Below are 27,884 nucleotides of genomic sequence, written 5' to 3'. Positions count from 1 at the left end.
TTCTTTTACTTTTCTCCATGAAGTAAAGTGCTAGTGAAACTGACAAGGCTTTCCCCTCCAGTTTCTTGTCAGTTTCATCAGTGAACACAGGTGAGAATGGTGAAGTTAAGTGGTTGTCAAGAAGGGCTAGAAAGATACCTGTGGAACTGCATGGAAGAGGTGCATCTTCTCCTACACCAGCTGGAAGTGACATTTAAGTGGGGAAAGCACAACACGTGAACTGTGATAATATGCATTAACTGAATGCATTAATAAGAAAGATGTTTCTCATATCTGAATGATCATTTTAAAACGCACAGGTGATTTCAGTCTAAGTGACATGTTGCTTGAATCTATTTCATTACATCTTTAAAATATCTGCACCCTACTGAAATTAATGAACCACACACACACTTTGGTTATTTTGGCTGCACTCTCCTATAAGGCACCACACTGCATCATCTTGCAAAAGACTAGCACACAGCTCTTCTTTTGGAACTCAGCCTACAAGCCACTATAATCAATAAAATACTCATGTACAGAGGTGCTAATCACCTTATGCTGAGGACTAATAAGAGAGGATGGATGTTCCCATCATGCCCTGCTCCAGAACCTCCCTGAAGCATCTGGTTGGCCACTGCCAGTGGACAGAATGCTGAGTTGGACAGACCAGTGGTTTGAGCCAACATGGTCCTTTTTTTATGTGAATCCAGCCACCAGACCTCTTTTAGTCAAAACTGATGAAATCTACTCCACACGGTTGTATTAAGATATGCAGAAAATATATATACAGGTGTGCGCCGCTTAACAACCTTCCGATTAACGACAGCGACCAAAGCACAACAAAGAGGCTCTCAATGAGGCAGTCAGGTCTCCTATAGCTGGCAGCAGAGTGAATGTTTACACAGCAAAGAGGCTCTTAATGCAAAGAGACAATCTATCTTCAATAGCCTGTGCAGCCAGTTAGTAACTGGCAGGGAGTGTTTGTTTATACAACAAAGGCACTAGATTGGGCTGAATGTTTGCTTAACAACCTAATCACATAATAACAGGGATTGGAGAACATATCCCCATCGTTAAGTGGTGCACACCTAGACAGACAGACAGACGTATATGGAAATATTCCTGTGACATGTCTCAATAGATGGCGGGGAGGGGAACTGTGTATGTGAAAACAGAGAGCATGAAGGATTTCTTAACCCACTTTAACATTCAGAATGAACTCTTTAATATTGGGTGGCCAATTCCAGACTTCAAAGTGCTAAGGAGAACATAATCCAAAGAACCAGAGAGGTAGGTGTATTTCATTCCAGCTTTTGGGGGGAGGGGGGTGAGAAGAGATTGGGTGACCTTGAAAACAATTCTTGGGTTACAGAGCAGGGCTACTGAGTGGATGAAGGTAGGATTCTAAACCCTGTTTGGGCTTTTGTTGAACCAGGTATAGTAGCTGTGCCAAATTAACTAACACAGAATGCCAGGCTGTGATTTTATATATGGAACATATTATTTCCTTTTTAAAAATACCTGCTCTGCAGTAAAAATGACAGCTTGGAATACAAATCTTCCTCTCTCACTCACACTTTCTACACTCGGTTTCTTTCTACTGCTGCTTCTTTCTTTCACTATCACCGCTGCCCCCCAAACAAGCTGCCAATCCCCCACCCACTCCCCCAAATACATTCTGTTATTGCTACATCAGCAACTTTCCTCATTAATCTACAGAGGAAGACTGGCTGATCTGGTGCCCTCATTTTCTTTCTCCTGAGTTGGAGAGGAAAAAAATCTGGCAAAAACAAAAGAAAACTGCCTGTAGCTCTACTCCCAGCACCAAATTAACCTCTTACACCAGATTAAAAATAATCCAAAATATAAATAAGAGACATCTGATTTTGTTCCTCAAAAGCCACCAACATTTCAAACAACTCATTAAAGCTACAAAGATGCACTTTCAGGTTGTTGTTTTAAACACAGGTTTTGACAACCTCTGTATATAATTTGTGCAAGGCACTTGTCAAAAGAATTAAATGCTGATACCTGACAAGACACAAGAGGCAAATTTCTAGTCCTCATGGTTCCAGGGGCATTGGCAAAAATGCAGTGTCTACAAAATGCTTCATTGTTACACCCCTAGCTTTCAGTTACTTTCTTATGGCCACACAGCTCCCAAATCCCAAAACGCTATTACAAATAATGACAGAAATTTTGTGGGGGGATGGGCACACTTCAAAGATAGTTTCTAAACCAGCAGGCGCCAAACCCTGGCCAGTAGGCCAGTTCCAGTTCTGTGAAAACCTCTCCCCTGGGTGAATGGAGCTTACCAGTTTGCAGGGGAACCCACTATCTTCAGCTCTGATCTCCCCCAAACCTTGCACCAGCCAGCCGCTTCTGCATTTTGTTGCCCCAGCAGGCTCTGCCCCCGGATTTCCAGGCAGATATGGCTGGCCTGTGTAAGATTTGGGGAAGATCAGAGATGAAGATAGTAGGCTCCCTCACAGAACTGTAAGCGCCGGTCATGCGGTAGGGGTTTTTTCAGCACGCAGTGGTCCCAAGTTTGGAGATTGCTTTTCTAAACCAACATATGTTACTGCAACAGACGAACTCTGTCTGGCAATCCAGAGCCATTTTCTCTCAAGTTTGGTCTCTGTTTATTTGGAACTATATCCCACTCTTTCCCATAGCCTCAAACCATAGGCAAGATGCTTCTATGGCAATCTAGGTATATGAAAAACCAGGCAATACCTCAGTGGTACAGCCAAATGGTGCCAGGTTAATCCCTGGCATCTCCAAGCAGGGCTGAGAACAGACCCCCTTTCTGAAGCCACAGAGAAAATATATGAAATAGACGAGACTGGCCTGGATGTTATCTGATGGTCTGACTCAGTATAAGGTAGTTTCATAACATTACTGTTGACCAGTCACTAAATGTATTAGGATCTCCTTCTACCTCTATTGCAAACTACCTGGACAAATCTCTCTATGCTAGTGCTCTGCTTTTGCAGCTTATTCTCAGAACCTTCTTGGATGCTCCACTGTCTTACCAAACATATGGTAAAATTTATCTCTAGGTTTGCCACCAAATCACGTGTCTAATATTGCAAAATCCAGAACAGCACTTCTGCAATTTCACCCCCAGCAGAATAAATACTCCCCCCTCCCCAAAAAAAAATAACATCTAAATTTACAGAACTGAATGTATATCATACAAGTGATTGATCTGCTAAAACGTGGTCTTCAGAACTGGCTTGTCAATACACACTACCAGGAAGGAAAGGAGAAGAGTCTACCCAGAAATGGCTTTCTCTGCCAAACCAATGTATGAGAATGACAGAAAATAGTTGACTAGTTCATCTACCCAGCATTAGTACAAGCAAGTGAACCTTCAATTCTCAGACATAACATTAATAGAATTATAAAACAGGGCTGCTAGCGTAATCCAGACATACGCGTACAGAAGCCGATATGTTGTAGGCCACATGAATTTAGAAGCTGGTGTGTATTATGACTGCATATTCATCTTCTCCTTACTCAAGCTTCCACTGTCCTCCCTTCTCTGTTATCGCCCATGTATCCATTTCTGGATTGTAGGCTCCTTGGTGTAGAGATCTGTCCTCTTATTCTCTGTAATGCACTATGTATATAGATAGCATAAATTGTACACACACATGCACACGTAAACGTCACTTAGCAATGTTCCGACTAATGACAGACCATATATGTGACAGCCATCACCAGTCCCTGTTCCCTTCCCCCCCCAAACCTCTGAAGCCGAGGAGGTTTTGTTTAGTGTCAGGCATCACTTGACGACAGGGTGCAGGAACACATCCCTGTCGTTAAGTGACTGTATATTACACACACACACACACACACACACACACACAAAATGACCCATTTCTAAATCAGCAAGCTAGCACAGCAGAAAGGTCCCACTTTATCCACATAAATTTGGAAAAGGTCTTGACATCTGGTAGCAACCTCATAATCAGAGGCAATGGGCACCAAGAGACAAGACCAAACTGGCCCAGAAACAGAGAACATCACCATTATGGACATGTGCTAGACTTCCCTTTCCCACCCAATTTCTAACTTCAAGAACAGCAGCCCAACCAATGACCTGGAGACAGGGTTGAGCAGTGAGGTTGTAAAGTTTGCAGACAACACCAAACTTTTCCGAGTGGTGAAGACCAGAAGTGATTGTGAGGAGCTCCAGAAGGATCTCTCCAGACTGGCAGAATGGGCAGCAAAATGGCAGATGCGCTTCAATGTCAGTAAGTGTAAAGTCATGCACATTGGGGCAAAAAATCAAAACTTTAGATATAGGCTGATGGGTTCTGAGCTGTCTGTGACAGATCAGGAGAGAGATCTTGGGGTGGTAGTGGACAGGTCGATGAAAGTGTCGACCCAGTGTGCGGCGGCAGTGAAGAAGGCCAATTCTATGCTTTGGATCATTAGGAAGGGTATTGAGAACAAAACGGCTAATATTATAATGCCGTTGTACAAATCTATGGTAAGGCCACACCTGGAGTATTGTGTCCAGTTCTGGTCGCCACATCTCAAAAAAGACATAGTGGAAATGGAAAAGGTGCAATAGACAGCAACTAAGATGATTACGGGGCTGGGGCACCTTCCTTATGAGGAAAGGCTACGGCGTTTGGGCCTCTTCAGCCTAGAAAAGAGACGCCTGAGAGGGGACATGATTGAGACATACAAAATTATGCAGGGGATGGACAGAGTGGACAGGGAGATGCTCTTTACACTCTCACATAACACCAGAACCAGGGGACATCCACTAAAATTGAGTGTTGGGAGAGTTAGAACAGACAAAAGAAAATATTTCTTTACTCAGCGTGTGGTTGGTCTGTGGAACTCCTTGCCACAGGATGTGGTGATGGCGTCTAGCCTGGACGCCTTTAAAAGAGAATTGGACAAGTTTCTGGAGGAAAAATCCATTACGGGGTACAAGCCATGATGTGTATGCGCAACCTCCTGATTTTAGAAATGGGTTATGTCAGAATGCCAGATGCAAGGGAGGGCACCAGGATGAGGTTATCTGGTGTGCTCCCTGGGGCATTTGGTGGGCCGCTGTGAGATACAGAGACTAGATGGGCCTATGGCCTGATCCAGTGGGGCTGTTCTTATGTTCTTTAAAATATAGAAATGGACAGCAATAACACAAAAACTGTGTGATCATCAATAATTTTACATGTGCCTTCTTATACAGGGCCTTCTCAGGGGCAGATCCCCACCTAAAGAACTCTCTCCTCCAGAAAAACTGGTTGGTTCCCCACGTTGCCTGTTCCAAGTTTAAACAGGTGTAAGGCTCTTCTGTTCCAATTAGATTACTTTTTGTATTTTTCTGAGTTCTCACTCTCTGTCTCTCATTGGGCTCTGTGAGTTGCCTCTGTTTTTCTTATTTGGTTGTTTTGTAGTTATTGTACTTATTTTAAGACATTTCTGCCAAACGTTGCATAAACGCAAAAGGGACCAAATGTGTATACCTGTGGGCGAGGCAAAAATGAGTTAAGACCGGTTTTAATTGTAAGCTACTTGGTGGCTCGTTTAGGGCAACCAAAAGACAACCTAGACATTTTTTGAAAGTGCACACCCACAAACAGACAATTAGTATGTTAAAACATATGAAGCTGTCTCCTATTTGTCCACTTAGCCCAGTATTGACTAGCCAGTATGACAGCAAATTTCCAGGGACTTGAGCAGGAAGCTCTTTCCCAGTCTGACTATCTATAAGCCTTTTTATCTAGTCTGATTCAGGGTCCCAGTGCATGCAAAACTTTTCCTTGAACATGGAGCAATGGCCTTTCCTTGAAAAATGTTGAAGCACAATGAATGCAAGAAACCAAGTCTTAGCCCAGAGAGAAACCAAGTGTCATCCCAGAGAGAAAATATGAAGTATGCTCAGGACTGATCTCTCAGTTAGGCCTCCATCTATGCATTTCTCTCTCACCTCAAATAATAAAGACAAATGCACACTCTCCCCATCACAAGCAATATGCATTGTCAGTATCTCCATAGCCCATATACCTCACAGTATGCATGCCATTAATATCTGCTACTCCTTGACTCCATAACAATGGGTAATGTAAATTACAATCTTCATATGCATTAAAATGGAGGGTGGGGGAAAAATTCTTTTCCCACTTTTTTTTAACCATTCTAAGGTTGAGCACAATAGAGTAGTCTAAGTCCACTCATCAGCCTTGAAAGATCTTGAGAATGCTGGCAATAGATACATCAGAAAAAGTTCAATAAGTAGATCTTAAAAATATTATGAAAATGTGGAGATCCAATCTCTATTTAAAGACTCACTTTTTTTTCTTGTTGTCTGATGAAGCAGATTTACTTTTCCATCACAACCCCCCAAATATATGCAACAACCCAGCACCCTTATATTCTTCCCTTTCCCCAAATACATGTATTTTCATCCACTTACTCAAGAGTAAATCCCATCAATTCCAACAGAATTTACTTCCAGGAAAATGGTGTAGGTTTGAAGTAGAGACCTGAAGATGGAGGAGAAACAGGGATAAACAGGACTAGAAACTGACCAGCATGCTTGGTTGCTGACAGAGCCAAACGGAGGGATCCAAAACATATTTTAAAATATGCACAGTTCTCATGTCTAAACGCTTTAAAAATTCTGCAAATCTGAATGCATTTTCCAGAGTTTTGGTCAACCTCCCAAAATACACAAACAGAATTATTAAGTCATATATTTCAGTGTTTGAACTGTAAGTCACACCATTGCTTTCCACTTAACACCACTGCAACTAAGTTTGTTCTTTATATATAAGTTCATGCAGTTAACATACACACCCCTGAACAGGGCAGCTCTTCTATGTCAAGATAGGAATAAACAGGAACAAGTAAACAAGTAAAGAGGACTAAACAAATCCAGAGGTATGATTCTACCCATCCCACTGTCATTTCAATCTCTGTCCCCATAATACTTCCGAACGAAATTGACAAGACTGGAAGAAAGCTTATAACTGAGCCATCAGCACTGATGGGTGTATATAAAGTTTTGAAGAATACACACAAACTTCCTCCCTGCTTCCTGGAGGCCAAGGCCACTGTATCAGGAAAAGGGGGTGGATGAAGGTCATTTTTCTGACCATGGGGGCTTTCTTCTGTCACTTCCATACAGGGAGAAGAGATTTTAAAAAGGGAGAAAAAGCTCCTTTAATATGTTTAACTCTGGGGGGGGGGGAACTTCGTGGAGGATCTATGTACATTTCACACACACAAATATCCCCTTGCAAAAAAAAAAAAATTCCTACACCAAAAAGGATGAAGAAAGATCATCAGACCACCTTCCTGCCTGGTCATCAAACAATTTCAATACTTGGCACTTAAAACTGCCATTAAGACCAAATTTCTGTTTTTTAGCCTGTAGACAAGAGGACAGCTCCAAAGCATTTTAGGAGAAATATGTGATAGTCATCGCAACTGTGTACTCCAATGCAAGTGTCACCCCACACCCTACACATGTGCTCTTTGCACATGACAACATGAGAAGCACAACACACACACACACACACACACACACACACACACACACGTATACTCTCAGTGAAAACATGGGTGCACACACACACCTTCCTTGTAAAAGCCATACATAGCTCTATCTCTTTTTTTCCCCAACCAACCCCTTGTCACTGTAGACCAGCAATTTTCAAGCAGTGCGCTGCGGCACACTGGTGTGCCACGGAGTGGGGGGGGGTCAGTAATGAGTAGGGCCACTGGGAGATGTGAGCCCCGCCAGTGGCAATAAACAATAATAAACAACAATATTGTTCTCAATAAACAAACAAACAAAACTGATGGTGTGAGCTGCCTTGGGCATTTGCTTTGGCATAGGAAAGGCAGGTGTGTGTGTGTGTGTGTGTGTAAAATCTCCTGCCTTTTGTGTGTGTATGTGTGTGTGTATACGTATAATAGTGTATGTCTGTGTGTATACACATATACACATGTGCATATGTATGTGCATATGTATGTGCACATGTATGTATGTGCATATGTATATACACATATACACATGTGTGTCTGTATGTGCATATGTATATACAGGGTGACCCCCCCAAAAAACAGAACCCATAAAAATTTTATTAAATCCTACAAAGGTCCAGTAAATTTCAAGAAACTTACTGGACTCAAACTTCAATCTGCGTACGATTATTCCCCAGAGTTTCAGTTATCTTGGTCGCTTTGCATAAAAGTCATGTCCTTTCCAAAGAAAAATTAAAATTAACAGTTTTATTCAAAGATTTGTGGGTTCTTTTTTTGGGGGGGGCACCCTGTATATATACGCATGTGTGTGAGTATATAAAAGGGTGTGTATTGACAAATTTTAGGACCTTCTCAGTGTTCTATGAGATAAAAAAGGTTGAAAATCGCTGATCTCCACTCCAGTGATTTTCAACCTTTTTTGCCTCATGGCACACTGACAAGGTAGCAAAATCGCCAAGGCACACAGTTGGTTTTTGGACAACTGCCAAGGCACAGCTTGCTGCTGGTGGGGGGCTCAGATCCCCAAAGGTCCTTTTAATATATGACCCTCCACCAAACTCCCACGGCACACCTGGGGACCATTTGCGGCACAGTGGTTGAAAACTGCTGCTCTCGACTGTGGCTGGAGGCAGTTCGTTCTTCCTTCCCCCCCCCCCAAAGACCTGTGCAGAAATCATTGAAGCAGGAAAGGACCCTGCGGCGGGGTGCAGCAAGCAGCATGCAGGGGGGGTGGGCTGCAGGACTGAGCACATTCCGCATCCTGACTGCACTGACTGGGGGCACCTTCCTCTTCCAGGTGCAGAGCGTTCCTCCTCCTCTGCACACAAGAAGCAGCTCTGTGTTATTTGTGTGTGTGTGTGTGTGCACCTCTCTACACACACACACACACAGAGGGTGACCCAAAAGTAGGTGGAATAAATGTTATCATTTACTGTCCACCCACTTTTGGGTCACCCTGTGTGCGTGTGTGTATATATATATATATATATATATATATATATATATATATATATATATATACACATACACATACACACACAGATCCATACATTTGATATGTACACATATAAATCCAGCCATGGAGAAGGCGCCAGAGAGACACCCGGGAGCGGAAGGGCGGCTCTCTGAGCCTCTGCGGGGCCGGCGGGAGGCGGAGGCGCCGCTTCCTCGCTCGCTTCGAGAACCGGGAGAACTGGCCCCTCCGCCTGCCCGTAGCGGGGCCTGCAAAGGACGCGCCATCCCAGAATAGCCGCGCTCGCGGCGGGGGCGGGTGGGGGAGGGGAGCCGGCGCCGGCCTTACCTGGGAGCCGCTCGCCCCTCCGGAGCCGCCCCCTGCCTCCCGCCCCTCCCTCCTCCCTCCCGCGGAGAGCAGCGAGCGAGGAGGAGGCAGCCGAGCATGGACGGCGCGGCGCAGCCTAGCCTGCTCCCGGCCCTCCGAGCCCCGCCCCACCCCTCGGCCGAGAGGCCTTCCAGGAAGTCGCGCTCTCCGCAGGAGGAGGCGGGGCCTTCGCGCAGGGCTGTCCACCGCGCCGCCTGGCCCCTCGCAGCAAACGCCGCGGGAACAGGGCGCGGGGCGCTGCCCGTCGAGGCCTGCGGCCCCCGCGCATCCCCGTCCAGGCCCCGGTCGCCCTGCGCTCAGGCAGTGCTGCGGACACCTACGTGGGCGGCCATCTTGGACGGGTTCTCAGCCGGCGCTCGGAGACCCCGTCTGAAAGCGGCGCTCGCCCCGCGCAGTGACGTCACGGCCGGAAGTGACATCACCAGCAGCCGCATCTGGAACTCAAGTGGTGGCACGGCCGGAAGTGACATCACCAGCAGCCACTAGTGATGTCATGGCCTGAAGTGACATTACCAGGCAGAAACATTTTCAACACAAGTGATGTCATGCCTGGAAGTGACATCATCAGGCACAAATATTTTAACCACCACCCCAAACAACACAATCAAATCATTCAACTAAGAAAATTAAACTTTAATGAGTTTTAAAAATCCATTTAAAATAAAGAACCTCCAAGCCCCACCAAGCCGTTGCTGATCTGTTCAAAAAAGTTCCCCAAAGGATGCGATCCTATCCACACTGACCCAGAAGTGAGCCCCATTGTTAGAAGCATATACACAGTAGCCAGTTAAAGGTACAGATCTGGAGCATTTTCCCAAATGCAATCACATACCATAATATACTTAAAAAAAATAAAATACACAATGAAATGAATGGAGACTCACCTGAAATTGGCTTGCGACTCACCTAGTGGGTCCCAACCCACAGTTTGAGACACTGGTAGGTGATGCACATACAAAGATTGAATTTGGCATGCAGGATCCCACATCTAAGCCCTGCTCACCATCCACACTGGACCAATGACACAGCGACCCTCTTTCCTCACATTCAAACAATACGCTCTTATCACACCTTTGTTATGATCATTAGTTTTAGGCAGTTATAGGCAGTACGACTCAGAGCTTGTTCAGGATTTATATCCTGATCGAATCGGAGTGAATAGCTTGCATCAGCATTTTGTTCAGTGCGCTCCTAGGAGTCATGGGGTGTCCTGAGACCACTTCAGGGGTTTCACTAGCATACCATAAGGGGCCATCATCTGCTCAGAGCTCCACCATGCATGTGCCAGCACGCTGGAGCTCCCCAAGACTGTGCTCATGCAACAGCAGGGCTCCCTGAGACTGTTTAGGGGTGTAAAGGGCTCTGGAGACCACAAAGTTTACACCGCAGGAGAACCGCAGGATTACACATTAAGAACATGGAGTCCCATGAGTGCCACTCCGTGACAACCACCACCACCACCACATGTGCTTTGGACACACAGTCTCAGGGATCAACAGTGTGCCTGGAAACTGTGCTGACCCTGTGGTTGGCCATGAGCCTACTCTGTTGTTCATAATTTAGGTAGGGGTTCTCAATGTTTTGATGATTACAGAGCCCCAATGGATTGCACAATATGCCCCATACCCCTTCATTAGATTGCTGAAGTCATCGTTGTCACCAGTCCTATCAGGTACCAATATGACTTCAAAAGCTGTCAATAATCAAATCTAACATTTTTTTTTATTGTTCAGAGATTGAGTTTTGTACCCCCCCCCCCATCACCACACCCTTGGTTAAGAATCCCTGGCTTAACAGTATCATCATGCCAATTGTGTGTTTGATTGTATGCCTGCTGAGAGAGCTGATGGCCTAGATCAGCAATTTTCAACCTTTTCCATCTCATGGCACACCATCAGTTTTTGGACAATTAACAAGGCACACCACACTCACAGAAGGGGCTCGCATACCCCAGTGGCCCTGCTAACAAATGATGCCCCGCCCCAAATTCCCAAGGCACACCTGCAGACCATTCACAGCACACCAGTGTGCCACGGGATAGTGGTTGAAAATGGCTGGCCAAGATCTGCACCAAGTAAGAATATGGTACTGTATTTATTTTCTCACTTTATGGAGCAGTTGCTGACATGTGGGGGGAATGTCTTTTCCTGAATGGCCCCAAGAAGCAGCTAGTATTTTTGTTCTGTGCATTTTGGATTGTCACATTATCCAGGAATCCAGCAATCCCCTAAAACAAAAATCATTCCAATAATAACACCAGTGCAATATCTGGCCCTGATTATCAGCTCCAGTTTCTAACCCTGCTGGTTTCAAAGACAAAAATAAAATAAATACAGGTTGGAAGGAAAGTTGACTGACAGCCCAATCCTGAGCTGCCTGCAGCGCCCAGGCTTGGCAGCTCCAAGGAGGGCTCCCACCAAATCCTGGGCCTCCCATGCCACCGTGGGAGGCACCTCGGGAGAAGGGGACGTTCGTCCCCTTCCCCGAGTAAGGGAAGTAGCCCCGCAATGGGACTACTCTCTTTAGCGCCGACCAAAAGGTCCGTGCTAAAGTGAAGGCTCTCGTGTAGGCTGCGCAGCCCTGCACAAGTGCCATGGATCCTGTGGAGCACAGCTCCACAGATCCGTCTCTTTCCCTCCCCCCCAACACACCACCCGCCCGCCCCCTGACACACCTCCAGCCTCCCCCTGCCGGCCTCCCCCCTCCCGGAATGCTTCCCTCACACTCCCAGACATGTCCCCGCCTCCTGTTCCGCAGCCCGGTGGTCCAGGACACCGCCGAGCCGCAGAACCCGGGCGACCGTCGCGCACTAGCCTAGCTCTGGCCAGCGCTGGGCTAGTTCCAGTGGTAGACAGGTGGTGAACCCCGCAAACGTGCCTTACGACACATTTGCGACTGTGGTCCGTGGCACGGAGCCCACTCTGAGGGCCCAATCCTATCCAATTTTACAGAACCGGAGCAGTCACAATCCAGCCCCAAGGTAAAGGAACAAATGTTCCCATACCTTAAAAAGGCCTCTGTGGCTGCTGCCCCACCACAAGATATAGTGCATACCCCATTGGCACAGTTGCAATGGCCTTGGAAAATTGGATAGGATTGGGCTGTGAGGGCGCAATCCTAACCCCTTCTGTCAGTGCTTTCCAGCCAATGGGTGCCAATGGGACATGTGCTGCATCCTGCAATTGGGTGTCACTCACGGAGGCCTCCTCAAAGTAAGGAAATGTTTGTTCCCTTACTTCAGAGCTACAGTGCCCTTATGGAAAGCACTGGCATAAGGGGTTAGGATTGCGCCCTGATTGTAACAAACTGTGGATTTTGGTTACTAGCAGGTATAAATAGAAGAAAAAGGGATGGGTTTGTTGGCGATGGCTTTTCCAAGCAGAAGTTATGTCCAACCAGCATTTATTTCCTCATCCATCCTCTGTCTCCCCCAATGAATGAAAGATGCATCACCAGGGGAAGATTTGCTATACATGCTCTACTCTGCTTGTGCACACACAACCACCTCTGGGCACTTTGGGTGGAGCTCCATATGTTCAAAGTTTGGCAATCCTCCCTTTCCCAACAAACCTGAAACAAGAAATTAGGCCGCTTGTAAGGCGTTGAGCACCAGAACAACCTACAGCTGTAATGTTTAGTTAATGACAATAAGAAGTCTTGTTGCACCTTGATGACAAACACACTTATATCCTCAGAAACTTTCATGGATTAGAGCTCACTTCACACATGAAGTGTAATCCTCAGCAGGCTTATATGTTTGTACATACGCATAGGGAAAGGGTAAAACCAAACAACAAAAACTGTTGTGGAAGATGGGATCATAGAGCTATGGGATGGAAGATGTACAGCCAATCAGTGGCCTAGCTAGAAGGGGTGCAAAGCACTCAGTTTTGCAGGCACCTGAACGCGCTGTGCAAGTTGGCCCTCCCCCTCCCCTTTGGAGCCATTCTCAGTGGTGGGAGCAAAATAAGAACATAAGAAGAGCCCCACTGGATCAGACCAAAGGCCCATTCTAGTCCAGCTTCCTGTATCTCACAGTGGTCCACCAGCTGCTTCAGGGAGTAGACAAGACAACAAGACACAACTTGCATCCTGGAAGGTGAACATCTCTGTTTTGCTCCCACCACCAGGAATGACTCTGAAAGGGAGGGGCCACTTGCACGGCATTCAGGCACCTGCAAAACTTAGTGCTTTACACCTCTAGCTACGCCACTGCGGCCAATAACCATTATTATCTGGAGTTCGGTTTGATTCACAACAGTAAAAGAGAAAGCAGTCAGCCCCTGGCTATGCAGAGTTAGTTGAAGTAATGGGGCAGGAACACTACTTTCCGACTTCAGCCTACACAGGAAGAAGGAAAGGTCTTCCTTCACAGGCTCAGGATCACCAGCATAGGCTCTGTAAGGAAACCATTGTTCCTACCTCAATCTTTTTCTTGATTCAGCAGTCAGGGAGACTGGCTTGTACTGATTTAAAAGTGAGGCTGTTCCCAATTCAATGGGCAGAAAATTTTAAAAGATATCTAAATGGAATAGTTACCACACATGCAAACAGCTGCTGCTATTTTAGCAGAGGCACTCCTCCCCTCTCCTACAAGCAGAGAAAGACTCTCCTTACAGTGACACATGCTGCAACATGCACATGCTGTCCCTGAAAAAGGATGTGCCTATTGTTTTACTCTTATGCAAATATATGCACAGCCAGTGTGGTGTGGTGGACTTAGAGCAAGGAAATCTTTGCTAGGCCTGAAGCTCACTGGGTGACCATGATGACCTAGTAGACACACATTCTCCTCCAAATCTACCTCGGGGGATCAGAGAGCCAGTCCTAAGCTTCTTGGCAGAGGGCAGGACAAAAACACATGTGTTCACTAAAGAAGGTGAGTTCTAAAACTGCAATGCACATGCACTAAATGTATGCCCCCATCTCATTCCAGTACCTAGCACATTGCACACCCTATTATAACATACTCTGTTATGCCTGCCCCCCCTTGAAGGCATCCATCTCCCCTTGAAGGCCCCCCTTGAAGGCATCTACCCATCTTGAAAGCAGCCTGGCTATCCCCCCTCCTTCTAACCCATCTTGCCTTAGTTCATTCAATGAAGGCCCAATCCTATCCAAATTTGCAGTGAGATGCAGCTATGCCAATGGGGTGTGTGCTTCCCATCCCACAGTGATAAGGCAGTCATGGAGGCCTCCTTGAGGTAAGGGAACATTTGTTCCCTTACATTGGGTCTGCATTGCGGCTGCATTGGCAGTGGAAAATTGGATAGGGTTGGGCCCTTACTAAGCTAACAACCCAAACCAAGGCCTCTGTTTATCCCAGTTGCCAAAACCTTGTTGGTAGCTGCTGTGACAGATCTACAATGACAGAGAGTGAACCTATGGAGCCCTTTGTGTGAGTTCCCTTCCCCAGTAGAAAAAACATGTGAGAAAACATCAAAAGTGAAAACATTTAATATGAAGAAAACAATGCTGCAGCATACAGTAGCTTAAAACCAGGTAGAATGAAGTTTGTCCTGGATGATCCCCAAGGCTCCATGAACCCCTGGGGAATGTGCCAACAATGAGAAAGGTAACTGCCAAAAACAAGGCACAGGCTGGGGAAGAGGAGATGAAGGAAGGCTTCTGTTCCCTCTAAATCTGAATGTCAGGAGAAGACAGAGCCTGGAATGTGAGGCTTTTGACAGAGGTTTAAATAGTCCTCAACTAGAGACAACACTAGGGCCAAGTTGGTACCAACTGCACACCTGAAGAAAATAGGTGCATTGTAAGAGAGTCAAGGAAGGGTTAGACTAAAAGATCCCTGCTGCCAACACAGTGCCTGAAATCAGAGAGAGAAGGGGTGCCCTCCATGTGTTCCCAATCCTCAACATGCCTGGCTGCGTTTCAGGAAACTCAGCAGCAGCCTGATCGATCTCCAGAACCTTGTGGACCCTGGCGGATTGCTGGTCTTGTACGTCCATCCGCTGGTGGCTGGGGGCCGATCCTGATGCCGTTTCCCTTTAACAGAAGAAATTGCAGGCGTTTTGATAACATCTACACCAGTGGTTCTCACACTTTTAGCACTAGGACCCACTTTTTAGAATGAGAATCTGTCAGGACCCACCGGAAGTGATGTCATGGCTGGAAGTGACATCATAAAGAAGGAACATTTTTCACAATCCTAGGCTGCAATCCTACCCGCATTTACCCAGGACTAAGTCCCATTTACTATCATTGTTAAAAGAATATACGTAGCAGCTTGTTAAAAGTACAGGTCTGTAACATTTCCCCAAATGCAGCCACATACCATGGTGGCATCAAGTCTAATATATTCAAAATAAAATATTGAAATGAATGGGGACCCACCTGAAATTGGCTCACGACCCACCTAGTAGGTCCCGACCCACAATTTGAGAAACACCGATCTACAGGAAAGCCAGAATTGCTTCTGTCCTAATTATGCCATCTACAACCCAAGTGGTCCTAGGGATCCTTAACATCTCGGCAGTGACTCATGCCCATGAACTCTCATTTTTCTTGGTGCCTGGATGGTTTTGAGAAAACCCCTTTATTAAGGCTATCAAGGGCTGGAGCTATTCCTCAAAGGAGTTATTTTACCCACATGGACAGGCTGGCAGGATCCTTTTTTTTTCATATTTGTATGTTTATGCAGGGTTTAAATCACTGCTGCTGCTGTTTGGTTTTTTGATAGGTGCTCCTGTAGTTTGTGTCCATTAATCAACAAAGACTTTTGTTGTACTCACCTCATTGGTACCATCAAACTGGCCCTGCTGGATCTTCTTATAGATGGCTTTGGCTGTGTTAAGGAATGCCTGAAAGAGTCAGACAAAAGGACAGGATGGACATCAGCAAGAGAGGCTGGGGCAGTGATGGAGGGGAGGTCCTCTCCTGAATATCCATCTGGGTCTCAGAAAAGCGAAAGGGGTGGGTCTCTGTAATGTATGCAGAAACAAATCTTCATAAGAAAAGACATACATGCCAAAGAATGCCAAGAAACCTAGGAATATAAAAGGTCACATGCTTGGCTTGCTTGTGGAGAATGTGATTTGTCTTCAAGCTATTGTGTGTACAGGAAGAAAGTTATTTTTATTTTTCCCCCTTCTAGGGTGAAACAACACATAATGGTAATAATGCATCTGGCTAAAGCAATCTTGATTTTTCTTTCCTAATTAGCTGTTGGGGGTGAGGAAAAATCTAGATTAGGACCATGTTGGAGACAAGGATTAAAGGCCCCCCTCACTCTGTAGTCCTGATCTAGATCCTTCACCCACCCACTCACAGGTGCCAATCAAGTATTTAATGTCACATGTACTTTGGCCAATAGCCTGTTGCTGTTCCACAAGCAGCCAGCACAGATACATATGCGCATATACATGTGCCAGCACAGATACATGTGCTAGTCAAAATACTGCATGAACTAGTGACTTGGTGGACTTATTTGCCAAGTTGCACATGGTTGTTGGCAACCTTCAGTCTTGGAAGATTCTGGTATCATGCTCTGAATGGTGGTTATGGAACAGCATCTAGTGTGGCTGAAAAGGCCGATCGGGAGTGACAATCCCTTCCACACTGTGCACATGGTGGACATGGGAAAATGAGGTTATATCCAGGACTCTGTATTGCATGGTTGGCAACCTTCAGTCTCGAAAGACTATGCTATAAGCCTACAGCACCTGGTATTCCCAGGCAGTCTCCCATCCAAGTACTAACCAGGCCTGACCCTGCTGAGCTTCTGAGATCAGACAAGATCGGGCATGTGCAGGGTAACAGTGGATGTGGTATAAGCGCCACAGTAAGCATAGGACGTGGTACTGGCATCAAATTCAGAAATGAACTTTCTTCCTCCTCCTTCTCCCAAGATCCTAACCAGATTCAAAGAGCAAAGGATCAAGCAAAAGCCACTGTTGCTGCTAATTCTCCTACAAGCAAAGGGGCCCAGATAGCGTCCCGAAAACTGAAAACAAGAAGAGGATGAGCAGTGGCAAAAGAGGGTTGTGATGGGGGACAGTTTGGGGTAAAGTCTCGACCCTTTCAAGAATCTGAAACCCATGGATAGTGAAAACTGTAAGTTTTGCAACCATACATTAAAAAACCCATGTGGAAGATATGCAACTCATTGACTAAAAACTGAAAATGGGATATTCTGTGGCAAAAAAAACTGATGGATGTCTTGTAGCTCAGGAAAAGCATGAGGGTTTTGCTTCCAAATGTGCAGTTATTCTGTGACAAATGCACATTTCCATGTAGGGTTTTGCACTTTTGGCCTGGGCCTAAGAGCCTGGGCCTGGTTTGCCTAAGGCCACCCAGTGAAAATTCAAGCCAAGGTCAAGGCCAAATGAGATTTGAACACTGGGAACTCTGAATCATAGAACACTCCTTGGTCACAATGTTTCATCAGCTCATTAGCGCCCCAGGGACACCCCACCCTGCATTATCTGCTGAGCCAAGTGGAATAAATTATGCAAACATTTTCCTTGCCCCAAAGCAGAGAGCATTTCTTTCTTCACCTCTTCCACATTAGTTGCTGTCTTTGCGGATGTCTCCAGGAAAATCAAGCCGTGTTCCTGGGCAAAAGCCTCACCTTCTTCCTTCATGACATCCCGCCGGTTCTCCAGGTCACTAAAGGTAGAGAGACAAATAGCCATCTGCAGTGAGCCTTTTGGCAAGTACTCCCCAAACAACAAAAACAATCCACCTGATGGTGCATCTAGGATAAATCAGTCAAATTAAGGACAACTCCATATCTGGGCCCAGCATATTGCAACAGATGAAGCATTGGCCCTAGATGCTGAAGACCACACTGAATCTGTGTGCATAACTCAATGTCATTGTTTTTCTTGTACTTTCCATTGACTTTAACTTCTCGGGGTGGTGTGCATAATTCCTTCCCTCTTTCTGTCCTCACACCAACCCTGTGAGGTAGATTGGGCTGAGAGAAAGAGAGAGAGAGGCCCAAAGTCAACCAATAAGCTTCATGGTTGAGCAGGGATTGGAACCTGGGTCTTCCAGCTCTAAGTTCAACTCCCAAACTACTATACCATCCTGGCTCTCTAATTCTAATTTCTAACTCTGTCTCTTCTTCAAAAGGCAATGGTAGAGCATGTGCTGTGTATCCAGCCCTCAGCGTCTTCAGCCAAGAGCCACTGCCACTTGGAAGACCAGACTGGGCCTGATGGAGCAATGGCCAGATCTAGTATAAAGAAGCTTCATATGGTCCAATAAAAACAGTAATGAAAATAACATTTGCAGAGGTATGTGAAGTGCTTCACAGGTACAGTTGTGATATAATCCTCACAACAACCCTGTAGGGAACTTACCATTATTATCCCTATCGCAGCTGAGGAGCTGAGAGGGAATGGCTTGCTTAAGGTCACCTAATGTGTTCAGAGAAGAAGTAAGAACTGAACTGAGGAAGTCCTGATTTGCAACTTACTGTCTTAGCCAATACATTACACTACACCAGCTCTCAGTGCAGATCAGAGCCACTGCAGAAAGGTTTGATTAGCTGGCCGAGGCTAGTACCCTTATCTATAAATCAGTCCTGCTGAACTCAGCAGGACTTACAGCCAGTAAGAAGTCCACCAACAGACAGCCACCTACTCAGTGGAAGGGAAGGCAGCAAGGGCAAGAGCTGTCCAGTGGAACCACCTGCCACAGTCCCCTCCCAGGCTACACCAAACCACCCTTGAACTGGAAGGGGGAGAGGAAGAGACCATGCAGATCAGAGCCAGTTGCATCCTACATGGCTTCAGCAATAGCTACCTTGAGTTCTTCTTTTGAAAATGAAAGGCTCTATGTAAAAATACATGGGATTAGAACAGTAGGTGGCTGAGTAGGTAGAGCAGGAGGCCGGGTTAGGCTAGGTCAGTCAGAGAGCAGAGGGTTAACCACCGTTTAAGAATAGCCCTGTTAGTCCACCAGCTTGTTTTCCAGTGGGGCATTCAGATGACTCCAGGAAGACTTCAAGCGGGACATGATCCTACAGCCCTCCCCTGCTGTTGCCAACCCCACAGCAGCCAATATCCAGTGGCAAGCTGCTTTCTGAAGGCAAAGATTCCATTAAGGCATCATGGCTACCAGGCCCATCCTCCGTGAATGAAGATCCGCCCATCAGCCAAACTAACCTACCCCAATTGTTTTAAGAATGAATAAGGTATAGGCACCTGGCAACCTGCCCAAGGATGAAAGTTGAAATGGAGCACTGTCAAAAGCGGAGGGTGCTCCCATCCCCACCATCTAACCCACTCTCATTACTGAAACTTGGCCTAGGGCAGGAAAGGCAATGAGGAAACCCAATACCTCTTGTTTCCAATGAGAATGATCACCATGTGGGTGTTGGAGTGATTCCGGGCATCTTCTAGCCAGGAGGTCAGGTGGTTAAAGGTCTCACGTCTGCACAGAAGAAGAAAGGGAACACTGCTGGAGGCACACAGTGAGAGGAATGAAAAGTTAGCAAGGGGTGGGAAATAACAGCAGAGTCCCGGTGCTTAATTGGGGTCCTCTGCAAGGCTGAGGTTGAGCCAGGGACCTTGAAGGTTTTCTGCAGAATCTGTTCTGGAAAATGTAAAATGCTCACTTAAAAAAAAAAATTTTTTTAAGTAAAAGTGAAAGAGAAGAGTCCCGCTCAGCAAGCACACAATGTTTTCCCATTACTATGATGTGACCAGAGCCATCAGGCCCTTTGCATAACCCTTTCCCATCAAACCTGTTCACTGTATAACCAGTGTACCTGCACACACTCGGCTCATTTAAATCATAAACCGGAACATATGTATAAACTAGTTGCTGGGTTTTCCTCTTTCGATGTGCGATGGAAAGAAGGAAAAATTAGAGGTACAGAGCACTGAAGATATACATCTCTATAGGTTGTCAGAAAACATAAGGACAAATAAGAGTAACCTCAATCCCTAGAAGCCCCATCTTCCTTCTTGACTTTCTGATGTTTCAGTTGAACAAATCCCATAGTGGGCTTTCATTTATTCACTTGAGTCAATTTTCACATGGCTGTCAACCTTTTTTGATTTTCATTTATGTTTTTGTTTAAATGTATTCATCTTAACTATTATTATTTTTTAAATGAGGAGGAGGAGGAGGAATTTGTGAGGTGGAAACTTTTGGTGGCAATAAGGTGACCAATGAATCCTATAAGCAAAGTGGAATCTGCTTTATACAAGTGTATAGTAGCTATTGCTATGAAAGGGACATTTGAGTGCAGTGGATCAGATTGGAAAAGGAAGAGGGGATGGAGCAGAAGAGGAAGCATGAAGGAAAGGAGAGTGGTGGGTTAGAGTGTCAAGGAGGGGGAGGAGCAGAGGGTGGTGCATCACCAGGCAAGGGGAGGCAGCACTTATCACTTCATTCACTGGGAACCCTTGGGCCAGCCCTGCCATCCTTGAAACAGCTTTCCCAGGGATTAATGCTTCACAAGAAACTCTTGCTATTGTTCCAATATATTCCCATGTGTTCGTCAGTTATAGTGTAGTGGTTAGAGCAGCGATTTTCAATCAGTGTGCTGTAGGACCCTGGGGTGCCACAAAAAGCCCGCAGCTGTGCCACGGGAGTCTGAAGGACAGCGGCTGAAAATTGCCGAAAAACTCTTCTGTGTTCTGTATAAAAGGCAACTGTCTGTAGTAACAAATTGTGTATTCCTCTTCCTTCACCAGTAGAGAATTTTGGGGTAGGCTTATTGGGATGCTACTTGTGGGAAAAAAGTGGGAAAGGGGATTGTATTAAAAACACATATGAATAGTACATAAATAAAATACACTTTTGGAACAACACCTGCTGCAGAAGTACTAAGGAAGAAGGACAGAAGATGCTGTCCTTTGATCTTGCGAACACAGGCTGAGTCTGTAGCTGGCACTCGATTGTGGCTTCAAGCTATGTTCAACAGTCATGACAACTAGCATTTTATTACTTTGAGCTTCACAAGAAAGCTAAGATTGTTAGGGTTCTGCAAATGCCACCAAATCTTATACCCCCTCCTCTCACCCCCTCTGCCACATTAAACTCTGCACAGCACACTATCAGCTTATATAGATTCCTAGACCAATGGCTGAGCCTCACCTGGTGATGTCATAGACGAGCAATGCCCCAGCCGCACCTCTGTAGTATGACCGGGTGATGGAGCGGAAGGATTCCTGTCCAGCCTTCAGGGTGGAAGAGAACCAGTCAGATAACACATGCCTGTATTTAAGCCTGCCTATCAGTCAATCATTAAATAACAACATCTGAGTCCCCCTTCCCCAAACCCTGGTGATAGATCACTCATTCTGTGCTAGATCACCCACCTAGTGTCAAAATGCTGTCCCCTTCTGCATGAGTGAAGCACTGCCAGACAACGACTCATTTCTGCCTAGCCCACAGGTGCACACATTTGATCCCTGTTGTGTATATGCAATGTTGGGCAGAAATGGTTTAACAGAACCCCACTGGGCCCACCCATACTGCAATTGTCATGAGTAGGTCTGCCACAGAAGTGGGATAGACCATAGCTAAAATGGCATGGGTTCCAGTGAAGGAACTTTCTGGAAGCATCTATCTGAATGAGTAAAGAACTGATAGCTGAGGGAGGCCTGCCACTATCAATTGTGAATTTGGGTGCAATTTTAAATTCCTGCTTTTCCTTTTTCATCCCTGGCCAAATTTTACATAGAATTTAGAGCACATTATGCAAAAAGACTCTGGAGTTCAAGCAGGGAGGGAACTGAAAGGGAGACTAGAAGGAAGAATGGAAGCAAGCAAGTTTGGATCAAGGGGGAAAGGAGGTAAGATGCGGCACCTCCAAAAAGCATTCATTAATTCTGAAGAAAATTCCCTGCCCTGTTCTAGGTTCTGGATTTTATGGATCTTTCTTTCAGCGCCCATGAGAACCAGAACCCTTAGCCAAAATTAGCTGAGCTCTTCGGGATCATATGTATACTGTGTGTCTACCAGAGAACAGAACAGATGCACTAGTGATTGCATCCATGAGTCTCAGAAATGAACAGGCTTCAAGAAACAAATTTTCATACCACACATGCTATCCTGCCACCTTCACCCAGGTACTAGGCTTTGCATCTTTGCTGCAAATTTCAAACACCCCTAGGCCTCTGCCTTACTATTCCAGACTTGGTCTCCTATGCCTTCTTCCATCCCCCCACCTTCAGAAAACCTGACCTATCACCACCCTCCCTACAATTTTATCCTCTCCTGCCCCTCATCCTCCTCAGTTCCTTCATATCAATCCTCTTCTTTCCAACTCTACTGCTCTGGCAGTTGACAGACAGTTGGAGCAAGTCTTCACTTGCAAAGAATGTGGAGTGGGACACAAGCTGAGAACTGATGACACCAATTCAAGATAAAGGGATCCCAGAAGTTCTTACCGTGTCCCAAATCTGTAGTTTGACCTTCTTGTTGTCAATGGTGATCATCCGTGACCCAAACTCCACACCTGATGGGGAAATGGAAGAACATAAATAGATTCTCATAGAATTTAGGCAGAGAGACTTGGTTAATCCTTTGTTTCAGCATTGCCTATAGGCAATTCAAACAACAAAAGAGCCCTGGAGAGGTGTGAATGGGCAGACAGTTAGAAATACAGAAAAAATGTACAGGAAAACAGGATACAGGGAGGAGTGATCTGAGGAACTATATGTAGGTTGAGAAAAAGCAGACCTCAGAGGATGGCCATAAGAACAGCCCCACTAGATCAGGCCATAGGCCCATCTAGTCCGGCTTCCTGCAGCTCACAGCGGCCCACCAAATGCCCCATGGAGCACACCAGATAACAAGAGACCTGCATCCTGGTGCCCTCGCTTGCATCTGACATAGCCCATTTCTAAAATCAGGGGGTTGCACATATACATCATGGCTTGTAACCCATAATAGATTTTTCCTCCAGAAACTTGTCCAATCCCCCTTTAAAGGCAGCTAGGCCAGATGCTGCCGCCTCCGCATCCTGTGGTTGGTCTGTGGTTCCATAGAGGCAGAGGAGTGGGGACAGTTATTCTCTGTATAAGCAGGCCCTATCCTATGGCCTTCATAAGAAGGTTGACACCTCCCTTTTGAGGAGGGGTTGTAGTTCAGTGGTAGAACACACACTTTGTGTGTGAAAGGTCCCAATTTCAATCCCTGGGATCTCCACGGACTGCTGGGAAGAGCCCCTATCTGGAATCATGGCATACGGGTATTCTGTCCTTTACCTTTCACTGCTTGGAGGATTTTGCACTTCCAACAATCCATCCTATTCAGAGATAGACACACCAAAGCCCACTGAATTTACCAATTGGTCTTAAGCCAAAGAATTGCAGCCTCAAAGGGTCCTTTACAGTTGTTTGGGAAAGCATTAAACAATGTGAGTGTGAAGTGAAACAGTCTAGGAAATGGAATAAAGATGGTGTCTGGAGAAGTGAAAGAGAGCAACCTAGTCAGTATCACTTCCTCCTCTAATCCTGTTTTAGGGACATCATGCATAATTGTCTCTGTATTCTTCACCATAGCCAGCATATTCTAATGGTAATAAGCGAGAGAGAGAGAGAGAGCGCACAATTTATAATAGTGTTTTTTCAGTTATAGGTTAAAGTTCCCCATGGTCTCACTTAGTTCTTTTATTTCTGTCTCTTATTCCTCATTATATCCCCACAAGTGACTACTATTTATCCAATTACATTCCTTTAGCTAATCAAATGTATCCAGCTTCCTTAAATGACTTTGCCCATTTTCCCTTGCTGCCCCCTACACATGGAACTGACTCCTGAATATGTTCAAGGTACCATATCTGTCCCTCCATTCTAATCTCAAAACCCATCTTTTCGTTTGATCTTTGGCTTATTCTCCTAATCCTCATTTTCAACTGTAATCAAACTTTAAATACATGAAGTAGCATTTACCAACCTCCCTCCCTCCCTCCCTCCCTCCCTCTGTTGTTTTCCCCATTGTCAATATTAGATTGTAAGTTTGTTAAGGGCAGGGAACTGTCTAGTTTATCTAGGTACCTCTGTGCCACATCATGTAATCAGAGTGTTGTTTTTATCATCAACAATAATACTAATACTTCTACAAATAAATTTCACTATATATGGAAAGATAGCTTCCACCCTATCATGTCCTACACTGTGGCCCCTTCTTGTCTTGTACCCTGATTATATTTCTCCAGGGAGCATTTACACATATGCTACATGAACTCATCTTCCTCTTGCCCTGCCTGTTGAGCACAGGAGAGCTGGGTCCCATCTGGCCAATACTGACTCTCACCAATTGTCAAGTCATGGACAGCCATGAACCGTTTATCTGTGAACTGTAGCAAGAGGCATGATTTCCCGACACCTTTGGAAAACACAAAATACAATAATTATTGTACTAAAAACATAACCTGTGGCACATGTGCAAATCACACAAGCCTTTCTGCCTGCACCCACATGCCCTTAGAGCTTCTTCAAAACTTTGGTTGAACAAGCTATGCCGGCAAAGACAGAAAAGGCCTTTTCAATTTCACTTCTCTAGTTTTGACCAGTAAAGAAACTGACACTATAGGGCAGGCCAAGAAATATGCATTTCCTTTCTCCAGTGCCAGAGGGCAGATCTATGCCTCCATCCTTATCTCCCCCCCCCCCCCAAAAGGGACAATCAGTCACACTATTGAATGGCTTTCCTCTTCTTTTCTATATTTTAGAGGTGGTGGATATAGAGTAACAAGGAACTTGTAAGATGATTATGCAAAAATAAATGATGTGACTAGGGTACTTTGCAGAACTGTGTAACTTGGCCTTCAGAGGGTACATTCTGTCATCCTAACTTCCCACATGAGATAATAAATAGGTAGAATGGGGGGAGGCAACAATAAGTCCGTGTCCTTGATTATCTTACTACTATTCATTCTGCTTAAAGATCCACATCATGAGACTGAAGGGAACCAGCGGAGAGAAGTCCTGCACATAGAGAGGGCTTTTTAGGGCCTAAACCTACCTAATTTTCCAGTGCCTGTGGGGCATGCACTGCATCCTGTGGTGGGCAGTCACAGAAGCCTCCTCAAGGTATGGGAACATTAGTTTCCTTACCCTGGGGCTGCATTGCGGCTACACAGGTGCTGGAAAGTTGGATAGGATTGGGCCCTGGGTCCTTAGTCATTATGCCATGCCTCTGCAATTTTCTCTCAATGCCCAATTGCCAGGCTCTTTCTCCAGTAATGATTGTTGTTACTTAGAAAGAAACTGAAAACACGGTTTTGTTTATTGTTAACAAGGATTGATGCCACCACCTCTACGTAGACTGTAGCTGGCAAGTTTTTGTTTGGTTTTAAATGTGTTTAAGTCTGTTAGGATTTTATTGTGTAGCTTTTATATTCTGTGTTTAAGAGGTAGGCTATAATAATTTTTAAGTAAAAAGACAGATTAAAGCTTTTCCTCTACAAGGTGTATTCATGCTGAGTAACCCTGAGAGAGAAGCAATCTCATAGCCTCAGCCTTTCCCTATCTGTAATAGAGATCAACAGCATCTTTCCTATCTCCCTTCTTCACAGGGTCATTGTGAGATTTTGATCTGCCTCAAAATACACTTTTACATAGTAAAAGAATGCTCCAGGGTTTAATTTTCCAAATATAAGTATTATGGTGTTGTTGTTTTTTAACCTGCTATGTATTACAAAGGGTAAGATAAACATAGGGTTGTGGGAAAATAGTGCAACCCAATATGTGAAATATAATACGAGTGATACAGAGGTGTGCATACATATCACACTGATATAAACTTATACCTTATACTAGCAATCATAAATATAAATAACTTGCAACAACATTAGCAATATTATTTGCGTAGATTTCAAGCAGAGATTTCTCCTGCTAATTGTAATGTTTTGCATTTTAGTTTTGAGACTGGTGTGCCTTGAAGGTGGAAGGGAGAAATGTAAGCTAAATATAAAGTTGTATTCACTTAAGAAGAGATTACTTCTACAGGTTATCTCAATGCATTATTTCTTGTCAAAACATCATCAACTGTGAAGTGCAAAATAGGGATGTTCCTGGATATTGCGCGTTTCTTTATTGCAACTTTTTCCACTCTAATACAGTATTATTCAACCTTAGGGTTGGGCCGCAATAGGGTTGTGAAGCCTCAGTTGTTGGGTTGTGGCAACTACTGGACTGAAAAAGGTTGAAGACCACTGGGCTAGCACCACCAGGTCAAGGAGAATGCATCTGGTGTACCCCTTCAGGTACCAGGAAGTGGTGTCCCAGTGCTGCTCAGGTTCTTAGCAATTGTGCTGAAATAGCTTTCACTAGTGCTTTTGCTTCGTGATAACTTTTTTTGCTCTCTAATAAGAATATTTGTTACAGTGAATAGTGCTGCGAGGGCATAACAGAGAGCAGGGAGTGGGTAGAGATGAGGGTAAGAAGTGGGCGGATAGGTCCCAGGAGGAGATGGAACTAAAGCTGGGTCTCCAGTCTCATACACTGATTGACTGATTGGGGTCATGGCATGAAAAAGACTACTGCTGTAGTGTATGTTTCTTCCACCTAAATCCTAACTCACTTTCCAGCACTGGCAAAGTGGTGCAAATGAGACATGTGCTGCACCCTGCAGCTGGGTGGCACTCAAGGATGCCTCCTCAAAGAGTGAGGGGTGTGTGTGTGAGAGAGAGAGTGTGTGTGTGAATGAGGGGTGTGTGAAGGATGTGTATGAGAGAGTGAAGGTGTGTGTGTGAGAGAGAGAGAGTGAGGTGTGTGTGAAGGGTGTGTGTGAGTGAGGTAGGGGTGTGTGTGTGAGTGACAGGTGTGAGAGAGTGAGGTGTGTGTGTGAGAGAGAGAGGTGTGAGTGAGGTGTGAAGGGTGTGTGTGTGTGAGAGAGAGAGAGGTGTGAGTGAGGTGTGTGTGAGAGAGCGAGGTGTGTGTGAGTGAGTGAGAGTTTGTGTGTGTGTGAGAGAGGTGTGTGAAGGGTGGGCGTGTGTGTGAGAGAGTGAGAGGTGTGAGTGAGGTGTGTGTGAGAGAGCGAGGTAGGTGTGAGAGAGGTAGGTGTGAGAGTGAGGTGTGTGTGAGTGAGTTTGTTTGTGTGTGTGTGTGTGTGTGAGAGAGAGAGAGGTGTGAGTGAGGTGTGTGCGAAGGGTGGGTGTACGTGTGAGGGGCGTCTTCTGGGGTGACTCCATCCAGCGCTGCTGGGACTGCAGCTGCCTGGAAGCAGCGCCAGCTGAGGGAGACTCCGAGGCCTGTTCTGAAGGGCGTGGAGCTCAGAGGCCCCCCTCCCCCACCAGCCCAGCCAACCACGGCTGCCTCTCCCCTACCGGTGTCCCCGATGATGACGTATTTGAAGAGGTAGGCGTAAGACATGGCGCTGAACCCCCCCAGTCCCAGCCCCGACCCCCACCCAGGGGTCCTCCTCCGACCGCTCTAGCTCACTCCACTGCCCCGACTCTACTGCTCCCCAGCTCCCTCCCGGCCTCCTTCCCCCTTGAGTGTCGCTCCGCTCTTCCGTTTCCGGTGCCTCCTGGCCCAACTTCAAGGCCGGGGCCACATTTCCTGCGACGTTCTAGGCAACGCGGAAGCAAGAACTCTATGATGCCATCTTTTTT

At 45.7% G+C, this 27,884-nt stretch overlaps 2 protein-coding genes across 2 annotated transcripts in view; both read right to left on the bottom strand.

The window, feature by feature from the left end:
• The window catches only part of CHD8 (chromodomain helicase DNA binding protein 8), a 56,013-nt gene extending 46,631 nt beyond the window's left edge, over window positions 1–9,382 (bottom strand). The window contains exons 1-2 of the mRNA XM_066626801.1: window positions 9,302–9,382; window positions 6,425–6,494 (exon numbers count right to left, since the gene is read on the bottom strand). The gene's annotated coding sequence lies outside the window, so the exon portion shown is untranslated. The remainder of the gene's footprint in view (window positions 1–6,424; window positions 6,495–9,301) is intronic.
• Window positions 9,383–14,821: 5,439 nt separating this feature from the next.
• On the bottom strand, window positions 14,822–27,672 carry RAB2B (RAB2B, member RAS oncogene family). Its single transcript, XM_066627944.1, has 8 exons — window positions 27,597–27,672; window positions 24,581–24,652; window positions 22,711–22,778; window positions 21,413–21,495; window positions 19,646–19,738; window positions 17,854–17,965; window positions 16,090–16,158; window positions 14,822–15,343 (listed from the first exon to the last, which is right to left on the bottom strand). Exons 1-8 carry the CDS (start codon window positions 27,640–27,642, stop codon window positions 15,239–15,241), a joined length of 648 nt encoding a protein of 215 aa, XP_066484041.1. The 5' UTR covers window positions 27,643–27,672; the 3' UTR covers window positions 14,822–15,238.
• Window positions 27,673–27,884: the final 212 nt, after the last annotated feature.

This window comes from Tiliqua scincoides, chromosome 5, assembly GCF_035046505.1.
Source record: "Tiliqua scincoides isolate rTilSci1 chromosome 5, rTilSci1.hap2, whole genome shotgun sequence".
NCBI lineage: Eukaryota > Metazoa > Chordata > Lepidosauria > Squamata > Scincidae > Tiliqua > Tiliqua scincoides.
The sequence above is the reverse complement of the archived record's forward strand: the minus strand, read 5'-3'. Positions and strand labels throughout refer to the sequence as shown.